General features: G+C 46.8%; 1 protein-coding gene across 3 annotated transcripts in view; it reads left to right on the forward strand.

Moving 5' to 3' along the window:
* Nucleotides 1-22,099, forward strand: part of LOC134908919 (cytochrome P450 2K6-like) — a 170,197-nt gene that overhangs the window by 19,662 nt on the left and 128,436 nt on the right. For 2 of the 3 annotated variants that reach the window (XM_063915165.1, XM_063915164.1), the window contains exons 2-3: nucleotides 15,743-15,937; nucleotides 19,521-19,683. In XM_063915165.1, the coding sequence (XP_063771235.1) occupies nucleotides 15,767-15,937; nucleotides 19,521-19,683 (334 nt within the window). In that variant the 5' untranslated portion in view covers nucleotides 15,743-15,766. Of the gene's footprint in view, nucleotides 1-15,742; nucleotides 15,938-19,520; nucleotides 19,684-22,099 lie in introns of those variants that run through there. The other variant, XM_063915166.1, reaches the window with a different exon arrangement.

Genomic DNA, 22,099 nt, shown 5'->3' on the forward strand with positions numbered 1-22,099 from the left:
TCAAGGATCTTCTGAATCTCAAATTTGTCTCCTTGTGTTGTCTGGATCTTGGGTGATTTAGGTAGAGCAGCTCTGAATCGATTGAGTACCAACGGTTTTAAGAGAGAAATATGAAAAGCGTTAGGGATTCTTAAATGTGGAGGTAACTTCACCTTGTAAGCCACAGGATTCAAAACTTTTTCGATTGGGTAGGGCCCAATAAACCTGGGAGCAAACTTCTTAGTAGGAACCTTCAATCTTAGGTTACGTGTGGGAACCCAAACCCGATCTCCTTCTTTAAGACTTGGTACCGCTTTTCGCTTCAGATCTGCGTAGGTCTTATACTTCTTGGATGTCTTGAGCAAGGCCTTGTGAATTTGTTTCCAGGTTTCAGTAAATTGTCGAAGTGTTGACTATGCGGCAGGAACCTCGAGTATTGGAAGTCCGGAACTTTCGGATGATAGCCATAACTAATGAAAAATGGAGAAGATTTTGTGTCAGAGTGATAAAGATTGTTATGGGCAAATTCTGCAAATGGGAGGAAGTCCAGCCAGTCATCCTGAGAGGAGGACATGACTAAACGCAGAAATGTCTCCAGGTCCTGGTTCACTCTTTCTGTTTGACCATCCGTTTGAGGATGATATCCTGAGGAGAAATTCAATTTCACGCTAAGAGCAGAACATAAGGATCTCCAAAACTTGGCCACAAACTGGGGACCTCTATCAGATACGATTTCCTGCGGTAATCCATGGAGATGAAAAATCTCTGCTATGAATAATTTTGCCAGCTGGGATGCTGATGGAAGACTGGCCAGGGGAACAAAGTGTGCCATTTTAGAAAATCGATCAACTATGACCCATACGGTGTTCTGTCCGCCAGACACAGGCAAATGAGTAATAAAGTCCATAGAAATATGTGTCCATGGTCTTTGCGGCACAGATAGCAGATGAAGTAACCTGGCTGGAGGACCTTTGGGACTTTTATGCTGAGCAGACTTTGGACAGGCAGCCATGAATTCCTGTACATCAGTCCTGAGATGAGGCCACCAGTAGGAGCGCTGAATGAATTTGAGCGTTTTATGACCACCCGCATGGCCCATGAAGGAGGAGGAGTGAGCCCATGTAAGTAGTCTCTTGCGAAGATTTGGAGCAACGAAGATCTTTCCTGGAGGAGGAAGTGGAGAGGTATTGGTTGCTGAAAAAGAGGTGGAGTCTAAGATGTATTGTTCTTTTGAACGGTCAGAGGGTTCTTCAGAACTCAAGGAACGAGATAATGCATCTGCCTTTTTGTTGAGGGACCCTGGGGGTAACTAAGTTTAAAGTTGAAACGGGTAAAGAAGAGTGCCCATCTTGCTTGACGTGGATTCAGACATCGGGCTGACTGTAGATACAGGAGGTTCTTATGATCCATGGTTACCGAGATTGGATGCTGAGCTCCCTCCAACAAATACCTCCACTCCTCAAAGGCTAACTTAATTGCTAGTAATTCTTGCTCCCCAATAGCGTAATTCTGCTCAGCACGGGAGAATCTTCGCAAGAAGAACGCACAAGGGTGGACTTTCTTTTCGTCGAAGATCTGAGATAAAACTTCTCCCACTCCTACCGTGGAGGCATCGACTTCCACCAGGAACGGACTACTGAGATCAGGTTGTTGTAGAACAGGAGCGGTCATGAAGGCCTTCTTTAATGATGAAAAGGCTTCTAAAGCTTCTGGAGACCATTTGGCTGGATCGCCTCCTTTCCTGGTTAATTCTGTTATGGGGGCTATGACAGAGGAATAATTCTGAATGAATCATCGGTAGAAGTTAGCGAACCCCAGGAAACGCTGAACTCCCTTAAGGGAAGCTGGAAGCGACCAATCCTGAATCACTTGGACTTTAGCTGGGTCCATCTGCAATTTCTCTCCTGAAAGGATGTAACCGAGGAATGGAATCGTGGGTACTTCGAAGGTGCACTTCTCGAGCTTACAAAATAGTTGATTCCTCCGTAAATGAGTTAGAACTTCTTTGACTTGTTCTCGTTGGGTCTTCAGATCCCTAGAAAAAATTAGGATGTCATCCAAGTAAACCACCAAGCAGTCATAGAGGAGGTCTCTGAAGATTTCATTAACGAATTCATGAAAGACGGCTGGGGCGTTACATAGGCCGAAAGGCATTACCAGATATTCGTAGTGGCCGTCGCGGCTATTAAAAGCCGTCTTCCATTCGTCACCTGGGCGAATTCGTATAAGGTTGTAGGCTCCCCGTAAGTCCAGCTTAGTGAATACAGTAGCTCCTTTAACACAGTCGAACAATTCTGGAATTAGAGGTAATGGATATCTGTTCTTAATTGTAATGTCATTGAGACCTCTATAGTCAATACAGGGCCGCAGACCCCCATCTTTCTTTTTGACAAAGAAAAACCCTGCCCCAGCCAGAGAGGTGGATAACCTAAACCCTTTTTCCAAGTTCTCCCGGATTTACTCCGACATGGCCTGAGTCTGAGGGAGTGAGAGCGGGTAGATTCGACCTCGGGGAGGAGTTTTGCCGGGTACCAGATCAATGGGACAATCCCAAGTGCAATGCGGAGGCAAATGGTCCGCCCCATGCTTACTAAAAACATCTTGGAAGGCCTGGTATTCTGCAGGGAGGCTAGAAGGACTAGAAGAGCAGAGAGGTCTTACAGAGGGCAAACAGTTCTGGAAGCAGTTTCGTCCCCAGGAAAGAACATCCATGGTTTGCCAATCTATGTGGGGATTGTGTCTACTTTACCATGGAAATCCTAGGATCAGTTCGTGAGAGGCTTTGGGAATTACTAGGAAAGAGATGTTTTCCGAATGAAGAGCTCCAACCTTCATCTTAAGAGGAATTGTACGAAGAGTGATAATTCCTTCAGGAATATGACTTCCATCCACAGCAGTAATTGAGATGGTACGATCCAAACAGACCGTTTGTATCCCAGATCGTTTTACCAGAGCTGATGTAATAAAACTTTCGGCAGCTCCAGAGTCGAGTAGTGCAGGGATGAGAAGGGAGGAAGAAGGAAGCTCCAGGTGGGTTAACAAGACTGACTCTTTCTTGGCAAGTAATTCTGAGAATTCTCCTAGCTTGACCTCTCCGGCACAAGCTAGGAGCGGGCGTTTCCCAAACGTTGGCTACAAGATTTAACAAAATGATCAGATGCACCACAGTACAGGCATAAGTTCCCTTGTCGCCGTCTCTGATGTTCCTCGTTGGAAAGACGGGAACGATTGATCTGCATGGGTTCCTCAGTAGTTGGAGTTGATGGTGTTGGTGGAGGAACGACTTGAGGCCTGGGACGATCTGACCGTGATTTCTCCATACAGCATTCTCTGTATCTTAAGTCTAATTTATTGCATAGGGAAATTAACTTATCCAACTTATCAGGTACGTCCTGAGTCGCGAGGTCATCTTTGATCTTCTCGGAGAGACCGCTCCAGAAAGCTGCGATGAGAGCCCCCTCATTCCAGTTCAGTTCAGAGGAGAGAGTACGAAACTGGATCACGTACTGACTGACCGTACGCGTGCCCTGACGCAGGCGCAGGATCTCCAATGAGGCAGCAGAAATCCTGGCCGGTTCGTCGAAAAGATTCTTCGAAAGGCGGCTACAAACTCCGAGTAGTTAGACAGGATTGGATCCGACCTCTCCCACAATGGTGACGCCCATTCCAACGCTTGCCCAGTAAGTAAAGAAATTATATAGGCTACCTTGGTTCGTGCTGATGGGAAACTGGCCGACTGCAGTTCGAACTGGATTTCACACTGGTTAAAAACCCACGGCATTGCTTTGGATTCCCATCGAATTAACTGGGAGATGGCAAATGCAACCGTGGAAGTGGGCCTGGCACAGGAGGAAGCGGAACCGGAGGTGCTAATGTGGGAGCAGCTGTAGAAACTTGAAGAGCCGTCATGGCAACACAGAGAGAATCGAGACGTTCGGACATACTCTTCATGAACTGCACAATTTGAGATTGTGTGGCCTCCTGCTTACTTAAGCGAGACCAAATATATGCAGTTGAATCTCCTCCTGAGGCCAGTTCACCCGTCGAATCCATTGGGCCAGTGCTTACTGTCATGTCTAGCAAAGTTTGGGGATCCGGCAGCTGATACTTGCCCAAGGAGGTAGCAGGCTGGGGAAGAACAAAATGAGGGGGTTGGATATAGTTCCTTTGCATGGGATACGGAGCAATGAAGGATGTAGGCGGAGTTTGAGAGTCAATGGAAAGTATTTATTATGTACAGAGCAGAGGAAGAAAACTGAGCTTGATGAACGGTGACTTGAGAACGTGGTCGTAGACAAAGAACTGTGGAACTGTGGGTGAGAGTAAAGCGAGGCTGAAGACAAGAACCGTGGACTGCGACTTATGAGATGAAACTGCGGTAGAGGAGCTGAGAACTGTGGACGTTAGTTTGGGTCGTGACTGGAGACTGGGAACTGTAGACTGTGGCTTGAAAGATGAAGCTGGAAATAACGAGCTGAGGACTGTGAATGGTGGTTCGAGGACTTGGCTGGAAATAAGAATCTGCGGACTGTGGCTTGGAGGACGAGGCAAGAGACCCGGGGTTGTCCGTGCCCAAAGGGTCTTACTGAACCGGGTTTTCCAAGAGCGTCTCCATGGGCAGCAGCAGGCTGCAGTAGCAACTCAGAACTGGGAAAGCAGGGTAAGAAGTACCAGAATACAGCAGAAATCCTGGGAGCACAGGCTAAAGCACCTACAACAGAGTTGAAACTTGAAGCACTGGCATCCCTGTCATAAACCAGCCCCCTTTTATAGGAAGAAGTCTCCCTGGGTTGGCTGGAAACCTAGGAACAAGAATTATGTCAGAAACTTGGTCTCCAACATGGCGGCGCCCAGCAATGCAGACCTTTTCTGACAACATGCTGCTCACTGCCCCTGGTCTCCTAGGCAACGGCTTAGCGAGAGCGAGCTGCTGCAGCGGCGTCCCGCCGCCATGAGCGGACCCCCTCAACGCCATTACCGCTGCTTGTACCCTTGAACCCAGCGCTGCAGACCTCCACCGCCGCTGCCCGGCTGCCCTGAAGCCAGCCCCGCGGCCCCAGCGTTCCGGTAAGGCCCCGGACACTGACAACGCAGGCGTGAACTGACCACACGGGTGAAACAATGGAGGTAGGGTGCTAAGGGCTATTTCCATACCACACCTTATTTCAGCGTCACGTCCTGGTGCTCTGGACTCACTACGCAACATCTCTCTTGTTCTGAGCACCAGGAACGTAACACTGAGGAATTCGTTAAGCGTAGGTCCCTACCCACAAAGAGATTTTAGTCTTCCATATCCTTGACAGCCGTGGATGCCAGCAGGATTTCCGATGCAGTCAGTGTCTCCAAGACCCTGCCTATCTGTCTGAAGGTAGGAGCTCTTCACTCCGAACTGATCTCATTCCTAGTTATTCCAAAAGCCAGGCTTCCTGTAGTTCTAGGTTTTGTCTCCATAATCCTCAAATTGATTGGAGAACTACGCATATCCTGGCATGGAGTCCTTCCTGCTCAGAGACCTGTCTTCAAAAGGTACTTCCAGTTTGCACATCCTCTTCCAAGTCTTCAGATGTTCCGCCTCCACCGTACCGAGACTTCACAGTTGTTTTTAGTAAGTCCTCCGCAGATATTCTTCCCACTCACAGGGAGTGGGATTGTCCTATTGATTTCATTCCAGGGAATACTCCATCTCAGGGATGCATGTATCCGTTGTTGCTTCCAGAGACCCACTCAATGGAGGAATACATCAAAGAGAACCTTGCCAAAGGGTTTATCCATCCTTCCTCCTCTCCAGCTGGTGCAGGCTTATTCTTTGTAAAGAAGAAAGACTGTGGCCTGTGACCCTGTATTGACTACCGTGGGTTAACCAAAATCACTGTGAAAAATCGGTACCCTCTGCCCCTTATCACCGAGCTGTTTGACCGTGTCAGTGGAGCCACCATCTTTTCTAAGTTAGACCTGAGGGGTGCGTACAACCTCATCCGGATCCGGAAGGGTGATGAGTGGAAGACCGCGTTTAACACCCGTGATGGACATTATGAGTACCTCGTCATGCCTTTCGGACTCAGCAATGCTCCAGAATTATTTCAACACTTTTTGAATTAAATTTTCCGAGATATCCTCTACCGACATGTTGTGGTCTACCTCAATGATATTCTCATCTTTGCTAATAATCTAAAGGGACATTGCTTCTGGGTCAAGGAGGTCCTGTCTCGTCTCCGTGCCAACCATCGTTATTGTAAGTTGGAGAAATGTGTCTTCGAGGTCAAATCTATTCCATTTCTAGGTTACATTGTGTGCGGATCCGGACTAGAGATGGACCCTGAGAAACTCCAGGCAATTCATGATTTGCCGATACCCACGACACTCAAGGGTGTTCAGAGATTTCTTGGGATCACAAATTATTACAGGAAGTTCATTCGGGACTTTTCTACTATTGTGGCGCCTGTCACTGTCTTTACCAGGAAAGGTGCCAATCCTTCCACGTGGTGGGAAGAAGCTACTCAAGCTTTCTATCTACTGAAACAAAAGTTTGTCTCTGCTCCAGTTCTGAAACAGCCAGATACCAGCTCGCCCTTCACCCTGGAGGTGGATGCCTCTTCCGTTGGAGTGGGCGAAGTCCTGTCTCAAAGAGCTGATGATGGCCACTTACATCCTTGTGGCTTCTTCTCATGGAAGTTCTCCCCTGCTGAGCACAATTACGCCATTGGTGATCAAGAACTTCTAGCTATCAAGGTCGCGTTAGAAGAATGGAGATATCTACTGGAGGGAGCTTCTCATACTATTACTATTCTGACAAACCACAAGAACCTCCTGTATTTGAAAGCCGCCCAATTCCTCAATCCTCGTCAATCCAGATGGGCACTCTTCTTCTCCAGGTTTGACTTTAAACTTCTGTTTTGTCCAGGGTCACAGAATCGCAAGGCTGATGCTCTTTCCCACTCCTGGGAGCAAGAAAATGAGTCTGAATCTACTGGCAAGCATCCCATTATTGATCCAGTGGCATTTTTTGCCGTGAGGATGGACTCTATGCCCCCACCAGGGAAAAGCCTCGTAAAACTGGCTATCAGAAGGAAGCTCTTGCAATGGGCACATTCCTCTCGCTTTGCCGGACACGTGGGTATTGAGAAAACCTTTGAATTTGTTTCCAGATCATACTGGTGGCCGACCCTGAAGAAGGACATAGCAGAGTTCATTGCATCCTGCCCTAAGTGTGCCCAGCACATGGTACCACGCCAGTCACCCGCTGGACAACTGGTACCTCTGTCTGTTCCTCATCATCCGTGGACCCATTTATCAATGGACTTTATTACAGATCTTCCTGAGTGTAACAAATACAATACCATCTGGGTGGTAGTTGACCGGTTCACCAAGAAGGCTCACTTCATTCTGCTCTCCGGTCTTCCGTCAGCTTCCAAGTTGGCTCAAGTCTTCATCCAAGAGATCTTCAGACTACATGGTCTTCCTGAAGATATTTTCTCTCCGATAGAGGTGTCCAGTTCATAGCCAAATTCTGGCCAAGTCTGTGTTCGGCACTTCAAGTCAAGCTAAAGTTTTCTACAGCTTATCACCCCCAAACCAATGGGCAAACCGAGAGGGGGAATGAGGACTTGGTTGTCTCCTCTGAATTTACATTTCCTCTTCTCAAGACGACTAGGTTCATCTTCTTACGTGGGCCGAATTTTGTCACAACAACCAGTACCATTCTTCATCTTCTTCTACACCATTCCTTTCCAACTATGGGTTTCACCCAAAGGTTCCAGAGTTTCAATCACTTCCAGCAACATCAGTACCTGCAGCTGATATCACTCTTCGCCAGTTTCTCCAAAACTGGAAGAATGTCTAGGCAGCTCTCCTAAAAGCTTCCTCTAGGAACAAAAAGTTTGCGGACAAGAAGCGTCGGGCAATTCCTGCCCTCAAGCCAGGTGACCATGTGTGGCTGGCCACTAAAAATATCCGATTGAAAGTCCCAAGTATGAAGTTTGCTCTTCGTTATATCGGTCCTTTCTAGGTTGAGCAAGTCATCAATCCAGTTGCCTATAAACTCAAGCTGCCTCAATTTCTGAAAATCCCTAGGACATTTAATTTCCCCTTCTCAAGCCGGTGGTCCTGAATTGTTTTCATTCTGCGCTCCCCACTGCACCTAAGGCCCAGACTAAACGGGGTGTTGAGTATGAGGTCGCCAAGATTCTGGACTCACGCTTCAGTTACGGTCACCTTCAGTACTTGATTGATTGGAAGGGCTATGGCCCCGAGGAATGTTCTTGGACGAATGCATCAGATGTCCATGCACCCAAATTGGTCCAAGCTTTCCACGCCAGATCTCCTTGCAAGACTAAGAAGTGTCCTGGGGCCACTCCTAAAGGGGGGTATGCTGTCACGATTCAGTTATTTGACACGATTATTTACCTTCTAAGTGTCTCCTGAGACTGGCCCAGCATTTCAAAACAGGATTCCATCTGCGCTGTCTGCGTGCAGTGCGCTGTATATCTTTACCTCAAGTCTCTTCCCTGTGATCCCGCAGCACTGTCATAGCAGCCTTACAGTTTAGTTGCACTGTTTTAAAGAATGGCGTCTCCTGAACTCCGCAGCCTCGGCCACCATTGCTGCTGTTTACCACATGGAATATACAAACAGACTTTCCCTCCAAATGCAAACATGGGCGCAGCCATGTTTTTCCTCGTCACATGTAATTTCACAACCTATCCACTGCACTCTGGACTCTGCCTAAATTATCCAGCCAATGCCTGCTTCCCAGCTGGTATAAATATCCTTCTCCTGGGCTGGATAATCGTCAGTGCTTTGGTTGCCTAACCTATACACATGTCTCTCCTGCTTGTGGATTGTACTGCTTGTTTCTCCAAGTATTCCAGCTCCTGTGATTCAGCTCCACTAAGAGACCCGCACCTGTTTCCATCCTGCGGTGCAGCCTGACTTCTGCAGTGTTCCAGCATTGCTCCTGATTACTCTCCGCTATCAGACACCAGCTTCCTGCTTCTAGCATTGGTCCTGCTTTGCTTCCAGCCTCCAGCAGAGTCCTGGTATTGTTTTCAACTCCTCCTTTCTGCAGCACCACTCTCCATACTCCACAGCGTACTTACCACGGCCTACCAGCTTTCCACAGTGCTCCTGAGTCGCTGGTATTCTGCTAGCGGTGCTCCAGTGTCTTCAGTTTACTTCAATGTCATCAGCGGTATTCCTATATTGCTTGCATCAGTGACCATTCTACCATTGAACCACAGCATCCATCGATGCTCACCATCGGACTCTAAATCTACAGTGGTGAGTTCTGCACACCATTCATTCATACCGGTTCCATCCGGCACTCTCTGCTATTACCAAGTACCATAAACTTCTGTGCATCTGTGTTGCTCCAGGCTCTGTACACCATCTGCTGGGCAGTACCAGTTCATACCTCTACTCAGCAGTTAGCTGTGGCACATGGACTTACCATCTCCAGTTCTGGCAAGGACTCTGTGATATTCTGTTCTGCAAGCCATAGCACTAATTACCCTATGTTTCTGGGAACTGTACTGTAATTTACCATTGCACATCTCCTGTGATGTTTTGCATATCTAAGGTGTCTTAAGCTGTGTGCTCAATAAAACTGACTTTACCTTTTACAACTTCATTGCCATGGTCACGCCTTCGGCAACTGGTACTAGAACTCCTGTATGTCTAGGAACCCAATACTACCTCCCCGGTTCACCTACACATCAGCCCCTACATCTGAGGCTTCCCCAAGTCAGCCTCAGTCCTCATTTGTGACACTCTCTATTCTGCTCCCAGGGTGCGTTGCATTGAATAGACCTTGACAGTATAGCCCTATACACACTAGACGAGAAAGTGAAAGATCTCACTAAGAAGGGCCGATCTGAGCAAGATCTTTCACAATCTCTTCCATTGTGTACACTCAATGTCATTAACAATGTTAACGACTCCCTCCCTCATCTTAACATGTACAGACAAGGAAGGGCCTCGTTAATGACAGCCATGCCAGAGATGCAGCATGACCGTCGCACACACCGCTGCCCCTTCCTGCTGTCGCTCCCTTTCCCGCAAGCTCTGTCCCTGCATTTGATAATTGATACATCCATGCGATGTACTCAGTTATCACAGTGCGAGTTTGGTCTAGTTTATCACCTGTCATCCACATCACCAGATGCGGGTGGTGATAAATATTCCTCTTATACTGCACTTATTCACCTTTTATTTGCTCACAGGCTATAGTTATAACATTTTACGCAAGAATACTGTATATTACTCATACCACTTTTATACCAAATGATGTGGGTTGCACTTGGGAGCCTGACATGGGAACTTCCCGCCTCAGGCCCATCTCTTCCGCTGTTTCCAATGTGATGTCAAAAGTGACGCAGCGGGGGCGACGCTTGGAGACCTGGAAGCGACCTGGCTCCCATTTACACAGCACAGCAAGATGGGTTGAAGCCGTGTTCAACCTTGCAAGCTACCCAAATTGGAATACCGGGTCACTCAACCCGGATTATTCCAACTGGGCCCTTTTACACCACACAGCAACATGGATTATGCACGCTCATGTGCAATAACCCATGTTAGAAGCTGGCAGTGTAAAATGGGTATCAGTATAGAGGTATTTACCTATTTCTTCTCTCTCTAACATGCATAAATGTATCTCAGTAATCAGGAGCGCTTCTAGAGAGGTGGAGGCCCGTGTGCAGACAGCGTCTGGGCCCCCCTCCTCTCTAGCCAGCAGCGCTATAGACTCTGAGCACTAGGGTCACTAGGGGACCCTAGTACTGTCCCAGAGACTAGTGCGCATGCACAGATCTCCAGGAAAATGGTGCGGCAGACATTTTCCCAGAGATTTCCTTACTGCGCCTGCACAAATCTCTGGAAAACTGGCTTCTGCGCAATTTACAGGAGATTTGCTTAGAGATGCGCCCTCTGGTGGGGGACTCAATATACTGTCAACTTACAATTAAACCAGTCTGCCACTCTCCTGCCACCCTTGGTTATCCTAATAGGATAAGTATTCAGTATATTGGCATAATAGGCAGTCTATGGTCATGTTGAGTAGATGACTGCTTTACACTACTGTAACACCTGACCTTAATCACAACACTCACTAACATATGACAGCTTAGTATACTTATATCCGCTGTCGATATCACTCTCCTTGTAGTTATATTAGTTACTTTGTGGATACCATCCACATTTCCCCGCTATTTCTGCAATGATCAGGTTGCATATCACTATGGTATGTGAGGGGGATTAACTTGCACTATCCTTATATTGCTGCCTCAGAATCTGCAACTGAAGCTGGCGCTCCCCTGAATACTGACTTGAGGTTGAAAAGGTTAACTAGATGCTGCCTCCCAGCCTGCAGTGTGACACTAACGCTGAGGAAGCAGTCAACCAGCGCTTCCTACTTATTCAGGGGTCTATTCATGAAGCAGTAAAACGGAAGTGAGCCAGTGGAGAAGTTGCCCATGGCAACCAATAAGCATTGAAGTAACATATATAATTTCCATACTATACAATTATACGGAGCAGCTGATTGGTTGACATGGACAACTTCTCCACAGGCTCACTTCTCCATTCTTTTCACTGCTTCATGAATAGACCCCTTAGTGTTAATCAAAGTACTGTCTTTGTTAGTAAGTGTGGTGGACTCTGTGCTATACTGTATATGTGCTGTATATACTGTAAGGCTCACCACCAGCATAGTGCTGTCCTGTCATTCACTACTTCTCCTTCCTCCTGTCAGACTCCTCCCAGCTCTCTCATAAGGGCCAAAAATACAGCTTTACCCACTGCTGGCTGTCACGATCCGGGTATTGAAACACCATTTCCCTTCTGGATGTACATCCATGCTGGAGGGTTGAGACGCAAGTCGGAGTTCTCTGTGTTCACCGTCGCCATTACAGAGGACTGTCCATGTGGTATTACAAACAAGATTTCCCTCCACTGACCGGTATGGGCGCAGCCATCTTATTTCCAGTCACATGATCCTGACCTCCAATCCATAGCTCCTCTGAAGTCTGCTTAATTGTTCATCCAATACCTAATTATCACTTGTGACTTTCTATTATCCTTTTGCACGTTATTTGACTTTTTATTTAATAAAAGCACTTAAGGCATTTCCAGTTGTCGTGGTCACTCCCTCGGGCATTCATTGCTGCTGTCATTACGCATGTCCAGGAGTCACATAGCTCCTCCTAAATTCAAGTACCCATCAGCCCCTACAACTGAGGCTCCCAGTCACGGTCTCCAGCCCTCAGTTGTGACAGTAAGCACTGACCCAATGGATCCAGCTGGAGACCAGGCCCAAGCGCTTAGGCTGATACAAGAACTGGCAACCCGCCTTGAACGTCAGGAGGCTGCTCAAGGCCATGTCGTTCGCTGTCTCCAGGACCTCTCCTCCCGGATGGATGAAATTCACGCAGCCCTCCGTGGATCAGGGGCATCCAGTGTGCCCACTCCAGCGCCTCCGGTGGGGTCCCCACCCACCATACCCGTTCCTGCTCCCTACCTTCACTTGCCGTCTCCTGCTAAATATGATGGATCCCCTAAAGCCTGCAAGGGTTTCTTAAACCAGTGCGAGATTCAATTTGAATTGCAACCCAGCAGTTTCCCTACAGACCGCATTAAGGTGGCATACCTAATATCTCTACTCAGTGGTGCCGCTCTAGACTGGGCTTCACCTATATGGGAAAGGTCTGATGCCCTGTTGTCATCCTATGCTAACTTCGTGGCAACGTTCAGACGAATTTTCGATGAGCCAGGTCGAGTGACATCAGCTTCTTCAGAGATCCTTCGGCTGCGTCAGGGGACGCAAACTGTCGGTCAGTATTTGGTGCAATTCCAGACCTTGGCATCTGAAGTCTCCTGGAATGATGACGCTCTTTATGCAGCCTTCTGGGGAGGGCTATCCGAGCGTATCAAAGATGAGCTCGCTGCTAGAGACTTGCCTTTAACATTAAACGAGCTCATTTCCCTCTGCACTAAGGTCGATTTACGGTTCCGTGAAAGGGCAGTTGAACTAGGAAGGTCCACATTTCCCAAGATTCCTACTGTTTCCATTCTTCGTCAGCCATCTCCGTCTAGGGAGGAACCTATTCAGATAGGTCGCTCTCGTTTATCTCCGGCAGAGCATAGTAGACGTCTTGCTGAGCGTCTCTGTTTGTATTGTGCCGAATCTTCTCATGTTATCAAGTCCTGTCCCAAGCGTCCGGGACAACCCCAAGTCCTAGCCCACCAAGGGGAAGACCAGCAAGGAGTGACGAATTTCTCTCCATTTTCAAGTAACTGCAATCTCTCAGTTTCTCTGCAGGTGGCTCAGCGTACAAAGAATCTCACTGCCTTATTGGATTCTGGAGCAGCCAGAAACTTTATTACAGAGAGGTTCAGTAAGCAGTGGTCTCTACCCACTTAGAGACTGTCATTTCCTATATCTCTAACTGCCGTGGACGGCAGTAGGATTCCTGATGCGGTGATTGCCTCCAAGACCCTACCTATCCGTCTGAAGGTAGGGGACCAGCATACAGAGTTGATTTCTTTTCAGGTTATCCCCAGGGCCACCCATCCTGTGGTCCTAGGTCTCCCATGGCTACGTCTGCATAATCCTCAAGTTGATTGGAAGTCGACCCGTATCCTGGCATGGGGTCTTTCTTGCTCAGAGACTTGTCTCCAAAAAGAGCTTCCAGTTCGCATATCCTCCTACAAGTCTTCTGATGTCCCGTCTCCTCCGTGCCAAGACTTCAAACTACAGTTTTGTCCAGGGTCACCGAATCACAAGGCTGATACCCTTTCCCGCTCCTGGGAGCAAGAAAATGAGTCTGAGTCTACTGACAAGCATTATATTGTTGATCCAGTGGCGTTCTCCGCAGTGAGGATGGACTCTATGCCCCCGCCAGGGAAAAAATATGTGAAGCCGGCTTTCAGGAGAAAGCTCTTGCATTGGGCACATTCCTCTCGCTTTGCCGGACACGCGGGCATATGCAAGACCTTAAAATTCATTTCCAGGTCAAATTGGTGGCCGACCCTAAAGAAGGACATTGCTGAATTTGTGGCCTCCTGCCCAAAATGTGCCCAGAACAAAGTATCCCGCCAGTCGCCCACTAGGCAACTGGTTTCCTTGTCTGATCCTCATCGTCCGTGGGCTCATCCCTCGATGGATTCTGTCATGGATCTCCCACTTCCAAGTCGGCACAAGTCTTCATCCAGAAGTTCCATTCCAGATGGCCAGGTAAACTTAAGAAGTGTCCTGGGGCCACTCCTAAAGGGGGGGTACTGTCACGATCCGGGTATTGAGACACCATTTCCCTTCTGGATGTACGTCCATGCTGGAGGGTTGAGACGCAAGTCGGCGTTCTCTGTGTTCACCGCCGCCATTACAGAGGAATCTCCATGTGGTGTTACAAACAAGGTTTCCCTCCACTGACCGGTATGGGGGCAGCCATCTTAGTTCCAGTCACATGATCCTGACCTCCAATCCATAGCTCCGCTGAAGTCTGCTTAATTGTTCATCCAATCCCTGCATACCTAAGGGTATAAAGGGATTGAGCCTGCACTAGGAAATCGTCAGTGCTTTCATTGTCATCAGTAATTCCAGCCTGCAAGCTTCACTACAGACTTTCTTCTGAAAATCCATTCTGCAGTTCAGCCTGACTTCCCTGGTGATTACACTCTACAGTGTAACCCGACTCTCCAGTGATTAACCCTCTACAGTCTACTCTGATTCCTGTGTTTGAACTTTGGCTTTTCAGTAACCATCCTTCATTCCCCAGTTACCAGCGCACTCAAGCTTCTTCCCTCATTTACCTACGAACCCCAGCTTCATTTCTCATCTTCCAGCGAACCCCAGCTTCATTTCTCATCTTCCAGTGAACCCCAGCTTCATTTATTGTTTACAGAACTTTCCTCCATATTCCAGGTTACTGGTGTTTACCAATTGTGCACCTAATTATCACTTGTGACTTTCTATTATTCTTTTGCATGTTATTTGACTTTTTATTTAATAAAAGCACTTAAGGCATTTCCAGTTGTCGTGGTCACGCCCTCGGGCATTCATTGCTGCTGTCATTACGCATGTCCAGGAGTCACATAACTCCTCCTAAATTCAAGTACCCGTCAGCCCCTACAACTGAGGCTCCCAGTCACGGTCTCCAGCCCTCAGTTGTGACACTGGCTTAGAAGCCTCCTTCACTTTCTTCCCTCCTCCGGTGATCGCATATCCCTCAAGGATGGATGGGCCGGCCACCACATCACCACGTGTCCTATCGAACACTCAGAGCCTGCAGGTAATGCTGTAACTCTACCCCAGACATGTACACACTCAGGAGAACAGTAGTCTGCTTTATCGGCGGGTGCGGGCTGTATGTAATATTCTCACTGTGGCATGCTCTCGCTACCCCATCTTCCCGCCATTGTCACGTGCTGTCAACTTTGTATATACAGTGCATCAGAAAAGTATTCACAGCACTTCACTTTTTCCACATTTTGTTATGTTACATCCTTATACCAAATAGGAATAAATTAATTTTTCCCTCAAAATTCTACACACAATTCCCTATAATGATAACACGCAAAAAGATTTTTTTAGATTTTTGCTAATTTATTAAAAATAAAAAACGAAGAAATCACATGTAGTGTTTAACCATTTAACTACATGTCAACACCAAGACCTACAATTTAGGAGGACAGAAGACAGATATTTTAATACTTCTTGTACTGCATATAGATTATATGTATAATAAAAGATATATGTTTTGTCTTCACTCTCTAGATCTTACAGAAGACCACATTTGCCATGGACCCTGTCACAATTGTTCTGTCCGCTGTGGTCATCCTACTTTTGACCTATGTGTATAACAATCAGAAACAAAATTCCAAGAATTTCCCCCCAGGACCAAAGCCTTTGCCCATCATTGGAAATTTACATATGATTGACAAGAATAAACCGATTAATACATGTTTCGAGGTAATGTAGCACTCCTGCTGACACACCACTAAATCGTTTATGCCTGCAATTGAAATAAATATCCTTGTAAACCATTTTTTCCCCAGTAGTCCTGTAAGAACTAAAATATAATTTAAATGATGATAAATGAAAGTGATGATACATTTCAGGGATGTGTGGTGAGGTAAATTGCTGAGAAAGCACTGGCTAGTACCAGAGCCAGATTTACTCTTAATATACTGTATGAGCCCGGGTGTTCATGTGAGCATTATACTCAGATACAGCAGTATGGGGGAAATTCTGAGTTGATCGCAGCAGCAAGTTTGTTAGCAATTGGGCAAAACCATGGGGGGCTCATTCTGAGATGTTCGCTCGTTGCCGATTTTTGCAACGGAGCGATTAAGGCAAAAATGCGCATGCACATGGTACGCAGTGCGCATGCGCAAAGTATTTTAGCACAAAACGTAGTAGATTTACTCACGTCTGAACGAAGAATTTTCATTGTTGAAGTGATCGGAGTGTGATTGACAGGAAGTGGGTGTTTCTGGGCGGAATCTGACCGTTTTCTGGGAGTGTGCGGAAAAACGCAGGCGTGCCAGAATAAAAAGCGGGAGTGTCTGGAGGAACGGGGGAGTGGCTGGCCGAACGCAGGGCGTGTTTGTGACGTCTAACCAGGAACGAAACGGGCTGAGCTGATCGCAATGTAGGAGTAAGTCTCGAGCTACTCAGAGGGGGTCATTCCGAGTTGTTCGCTCGTTATTTTTTTTCCGCTATGGAGCGATTAGTCACAAACTGCGCATGCGCAATGTTCACAGTGCGCCTGCGCCAAGTAAATTAGCACAAAAGTTTGGTATTTTACTCACGGCGTAACAGTAAAAGTTTTTTCATCGTCCTGCTGATCGGAGTGTGATTGACAGGAAGTGGGTGTTTCTGGGAGTGTGCGGAAAAACGCAGGCGTTTCAGGGAAAATCGCGGGAGTGGCTAGAGAAACGGGGAAGTGGCTGGAGAAACGGGGGAGTGGCTGGGCGAACGCTGGGTGTGTTTGTGACGTTAAACCAGGAATGAAAAGGACTGACCTGGTCGCAATGGCAGAGTAAGTCTGGAGCTACTCAGAAACTGCGGGGTAATCGTTACGAGAAAATTAGCAAATCTTTTGTTCGCAATTCTGCTAAGCTAAGATACACTCCCAGAGGGCTTAGCGTGTGCAATGCTGCTAAAAGCAGCTAGTGAGCGAACAACTCGGAATCACCCCCAGAAACTGCTAAGAAATTTCTATTAGCAATTCTGCTAATCTTTCGTTCGCAATTCTGCTAACCTAAGATACACTCCCAGAGGGCGGCAGCTTAGCGTGTGCAATGCTGCTAAAATCTGCTAGTGAGCGAACAACTCGGAATGAGGGCCCATGTGCACTGCAGGGGAGGCAGATTTAACATGTGCAGAGAGAGTTAGATTTGAATCTGTTCAATCTGCATTCTAAATTGCAGTGTAAAAATAAAGCAGCCAGTATTTACCCTGTGCAGAAACAAAATAACCGCCCAAATCTAACTCTCTCTGCACATGTTATATCTGCCTCCCCTGCAGTGCACATGGTTTTGCCCAACTGCTAAAAAAAAATTCCTGCTGCGATCTATTTGGAATTACCCCCATGGTTTTGCCCAACTGCTAACAAAATAAATTCCTGCTGCGATCAACTTGGAATTACCCCCAATATTCAGTACTGCTGGAAATTTTCGTTTTGATCAGAGATATGCAGAAAAGGTCCCCTGGGGAAGCACTGTCTCACCTCAGAACCAGGCCTGCGGAATGGAAATTTATACAAAATTCTGCTATTTGTGACTATAAAATATTTACAAAGAAAAAAAGTGACATGAATTTAAATACTGCATTATTGTAACTTCTTTCCACAACCTCAATTGCTTTATTCTATACAACAGTCTTACAATCTTCATTCGCAGCTGCCAATATAGAATACCTGAACAATCAACGTTTCAGAGGTTGGCCTGAGGGTTGGAATAGCAATCATTTTCATACTTACCAGAAACAGACACAGTATTCAGGATTTACATAGTCCATGGTTTTAAAATAATCCCTTCACTACAGCATACTTGCCTACCCTTGCGGAACAGGCGGGAGACTCACAAAAATCGGGTGGCGCTCATGACCACCTGGAAAGGTCTCCTGGAAACTGGATCCACCTGGCCGCATCATGCAGCTACTGCCTATCGTACACTCACTGTGGGGCAGATGTATTAAGCCTGGTGAAGTGATAAAGTGGAAGGTGATAACGCACCAGCCAGTCAGCTCCTAACTGACATTTTTCAAACCGAGCCTGTTACATGGCAGGAGCTGATTGGCTGGTGCGTTATCACCTTCTACTTATCACTTCTCTGGGCTTAGGGGGTCATTCCGAGTTGATCACTCGCTAGCTAGTTTTAGCAGCCGTGCAAACGCTATGCCGCCTCCCACTGGGGAGTGTATTTTAGCTTAGCAGAAGTGCGAATGCATGTGCAGCCGAGCTCTACAAAAACAGTTTGTGCAGAGTAGCTCTGAACCTACTCAGCGCTTGCGATCACTTCAGCCTATTCGTGTCCGGATTTGACGTCATACACACGCCCAGTGAACGCCCAGCCACGCCTGCTTTTTTTCAGACACACCTGCGTTTTTGCAAACACTCCCTGAAAATGGTCAGCCCCCTTCCTGTGAATCTTCTTGCGGCCTCCAGTGCGAAAGAAAACTTCGCTAGAACCTGAGCACAACCACAAAAAGCTTTGTACCCGTACGTCACGCCTGCACATTGCGGGGCATACGCATGGGCAGAAATGCCATTTTTTCACCTGATCACTACACTGCGAAAATTGACAGCGAGCGATCAACTCGGAATGACCACCTTAATACAGTACATCTGCCCCTGTGTGCTGGTAGCTGCCTGACTCCCACCACTCAGAGGAAACAGGAAGGTCACTTTGGGCATAATTCAGGTTTGTATGCACTGCTGATGTTCACGCAATGAAGACATGCATACAAACATGAATAAGGCACTTTGTGATATATCACTGAGATCAGCAGCTGCTACAGCAGTGCATGCTAATCCACTATTTCTGGGTACCAGTTGTAGGAAATTATTACCTTATTGCGATTTATTACTTACTATAGTTCATAGTTGCCTACCCTCCCTCATTCTGCAGGAGACTCCCTGAAAAAGTAGCAATCTCCCTCACTCCCTGAATGGTCCCTCAATCTCCCTGAAAAAAAGAAATCAGATACATACATTTAAATGGTATCATCAGCACCATTTCCCTGCATTGGTTATAAGGCACAATGATCCCTATGGCCACTTACAGTATATGGAACCTCTTGTAAAATACAATACACAAACAAATCGCCAAAAAATATCAGTGTCTTTTCTTCAACAAGTAGATCTTACTGACTTTGGGGCTCATTTACATTTGGATGTAAGTCATTTTCATTACACGCCTCTCAGATGTAGAAGTACACGCCCACACTGATAGGTGTTACTTTCACAATCTCCCTGAAATGCTTTTTCAAAAGTAGGCAAGTATGCTATAGTTTCAGTTGCTTATGCTTTTGTTTATTGTATCCTCAGATGTCTAAGAAATACGGTCCAGTATTCTGCCTTCATTTGGGCTTGCTAAAGATGGTCGTCCTAAGTGGTTATGATACGATCAAAGATGCTCTAATCAACCACGCAGAGGAATTTTCTGACAGACCTGTTGCCCCAATCACGTTTAAACTGGTAAAGGACAATGGTAAATGTTTTTTATTTTCAATAAGTCATTTTATATATAATATACATTTATATATACAGGTTGAGTATCCCTTATCCAAAATGCTTGGGACCAGAGGTATTTTGGATATCGGATTTTTCCGTATTTTGGAATAATTAGATACCATAATGAGCTATCATGGTGATGGGACCTAAATCTAAGCACAGAATGCATTTATGTTACATATACACATTATACACACAGCCTAAAGGTAATTTTAGCCAATATTTTTTATAACTTTGTGCATTAAACAAAGTGTGTCTACATTCACACAATTCATTTATGTTTCATATACACCTTATATACACAGCCTGAAGGTAATTTAATACAATATTATTAATAACTTTGTGTATTAAACAAAGTTTGTGTACATTGAACCATCAAAAAACAAAGGTTTCACTATCTCACTCTCACTCAAAAAAGTCCGTATTTCGGAATATTCCGTATTTCGGAATATTTGGATATGGGATACTCAACCTGTATATATATATATATAAGTACAAAAAGTTCACGGCACTCACAATGTCCGAAAGTAGGTATAGCAGTGAATAAGCCGGTGCCCTCCCTGGTAACAGCATGCGCTGTGTCCAATATAAATGTGCAAAGTCGTGCGGCACTCACGGCGTGAAAAGAAAGACAGACAAGCAAGTCTGATATTCTATCAACGTTTCAATGTCATTACGGCATTTTCGTTCCTGACTTTGCACATTTATATATATATATATTAGAGATGAGCAGGTTCAGTTCCCTGAGAACTGAACCCTACCGGACTTCACTACCTGAGCCCTGATCCGAACCCATCTCGGGTTTTCCCACCAGACTCGGAAACCAGAACGAGGCAAAACGTCATCATCCAGCTGTCGTTATCTCACGGGTTTTGGATTCTATATAAGGAGCCGTGCGTCACAGACATTTTCACTCTGGAATTGGAGAGAGTAACGAGAGGACGTGTCTCCGTCCTCAGTGTCTGTGCGGGAGGGAAAGTGGGGTGGCGATTCCAGTGCTGTCTTGTGCTGCTCAGTCCAGTGTAGTGTCTTATGCTGCATTAGTCCAGTCACAGTGGTGGTGTCCTCTGCTGCCATATGTCCAGTGTAGCTGTATAAGTCCAGTGCAGTGGTGATGTGTTGTCCTGCATGAGTACAGTGGACGTGACTTGTGCTGCATCAGTCCAGTCACAGTGGTGTCCTCTGCTGCCATATGTCCAGTGCTGCTGTCTAAGGGGGTCATTCCGACCCATTCGCACGCAGCAGTTTGTCACTGCGGTGCAAACGGGTCCGGAATGCGCGTTGTTGCCCGGTGACAGGGGTTGCCGGGTTACGGTGCGGATTACGAGGAAAGCGGTCGCAACAGCGACCACAAGAAGATTGACAGAAAGAAGGCATTCCTTGGCGTCACCAGACCATTGGCTGCCGTTTTCGGGAGTGGTGGAGAAAACGCAGGCTTGGTCAGAAGGACGGAGGGCGGTTGTCAGACATCAAAGCCGGGACCTGCATTGCTGGAGCTGTCGCACAGGGTAAGAAGGTCTAGGGCTAGTCTTCTTTTACACAAAACTTTTTTAGCTTAGCAGTGCTGCACAAGCGTTTGCAGCCCTGCTAAGCTAAAATATACTCCACCATAGGCGTGGTCTAGTTGATCGCACCAGCAGCAAAATGTTGCTGGCTGCGATCAACTCGAAATGACCACCTAGGTCCAGTCCATTGGAGTGGTGTTGTGTTGTCCTGCATCAGTTCAGTGGTGGTGTACCTGTGCTTCCATATAAGCCCAGGGGTACTGCTGTATAAGTCCAGTACAGTGGTAAAGCTGAATAAGTCAAGGGGTACTGCCATATAATTCCAGTGATACTACCGTATATCTCCAGTGGTACTACCGTATATGTTCAGTGGTACTGCCGTATAAGTCCCGTGATACTGCCGTATATGTCCAGTGGTAGTGCCAGTGCCTTAACTAGGCATTTTAGCGCTGTGTGCTAGAAACGACAGTGGTGCCCCCCCCATGTAAGATAGGGGCAGTGCGCGGCGTAGGCGCGCAAAACATTTATAGGGGCGTGGCTTCACGGGGAAGGGGCATGGCCACAAAATAAAAGCAATTCATACTACGGTGCACAGTAGTCTACATTATTCAAATTACGCTGCACAGTAGTGCCACTACACCAGGTAGAGCCCCTTTTATACATTACAGCAGACAGCGTACCCCTTTTTACACATTACAGCAGCCAGTCCCCTTTTTTACACATTGCGGCAGCCAGTCCCCCTTTTTACACATTGCGGCAGCCAGGCCCCCTTTTTACACATTGCGTCAGCCAGGCCCCCTCTTTACACATTGCAGCAGCCAGTCCCCCTTTTTACACATTGCGGTAGCCAGGCCCCCTTTTTCACATTGCGACAGCCAGTCCTCCTTT

Source organism: Pseudophryne corroboree, chromosome 4 (genome assembly GCF_028390025.1).
Source record: "Pseudophryne corroboree isolate aPseCor3 chromosome 4, aPseCor3.hap2, whole genome shotgun sequence".
Taxonomy (NCBI): Eukaryota; Metazoa; Chordata; class Amphibia; order Anura; family Myobatrachidae; genus Pseudophryne; species Pseudophryne corroboree.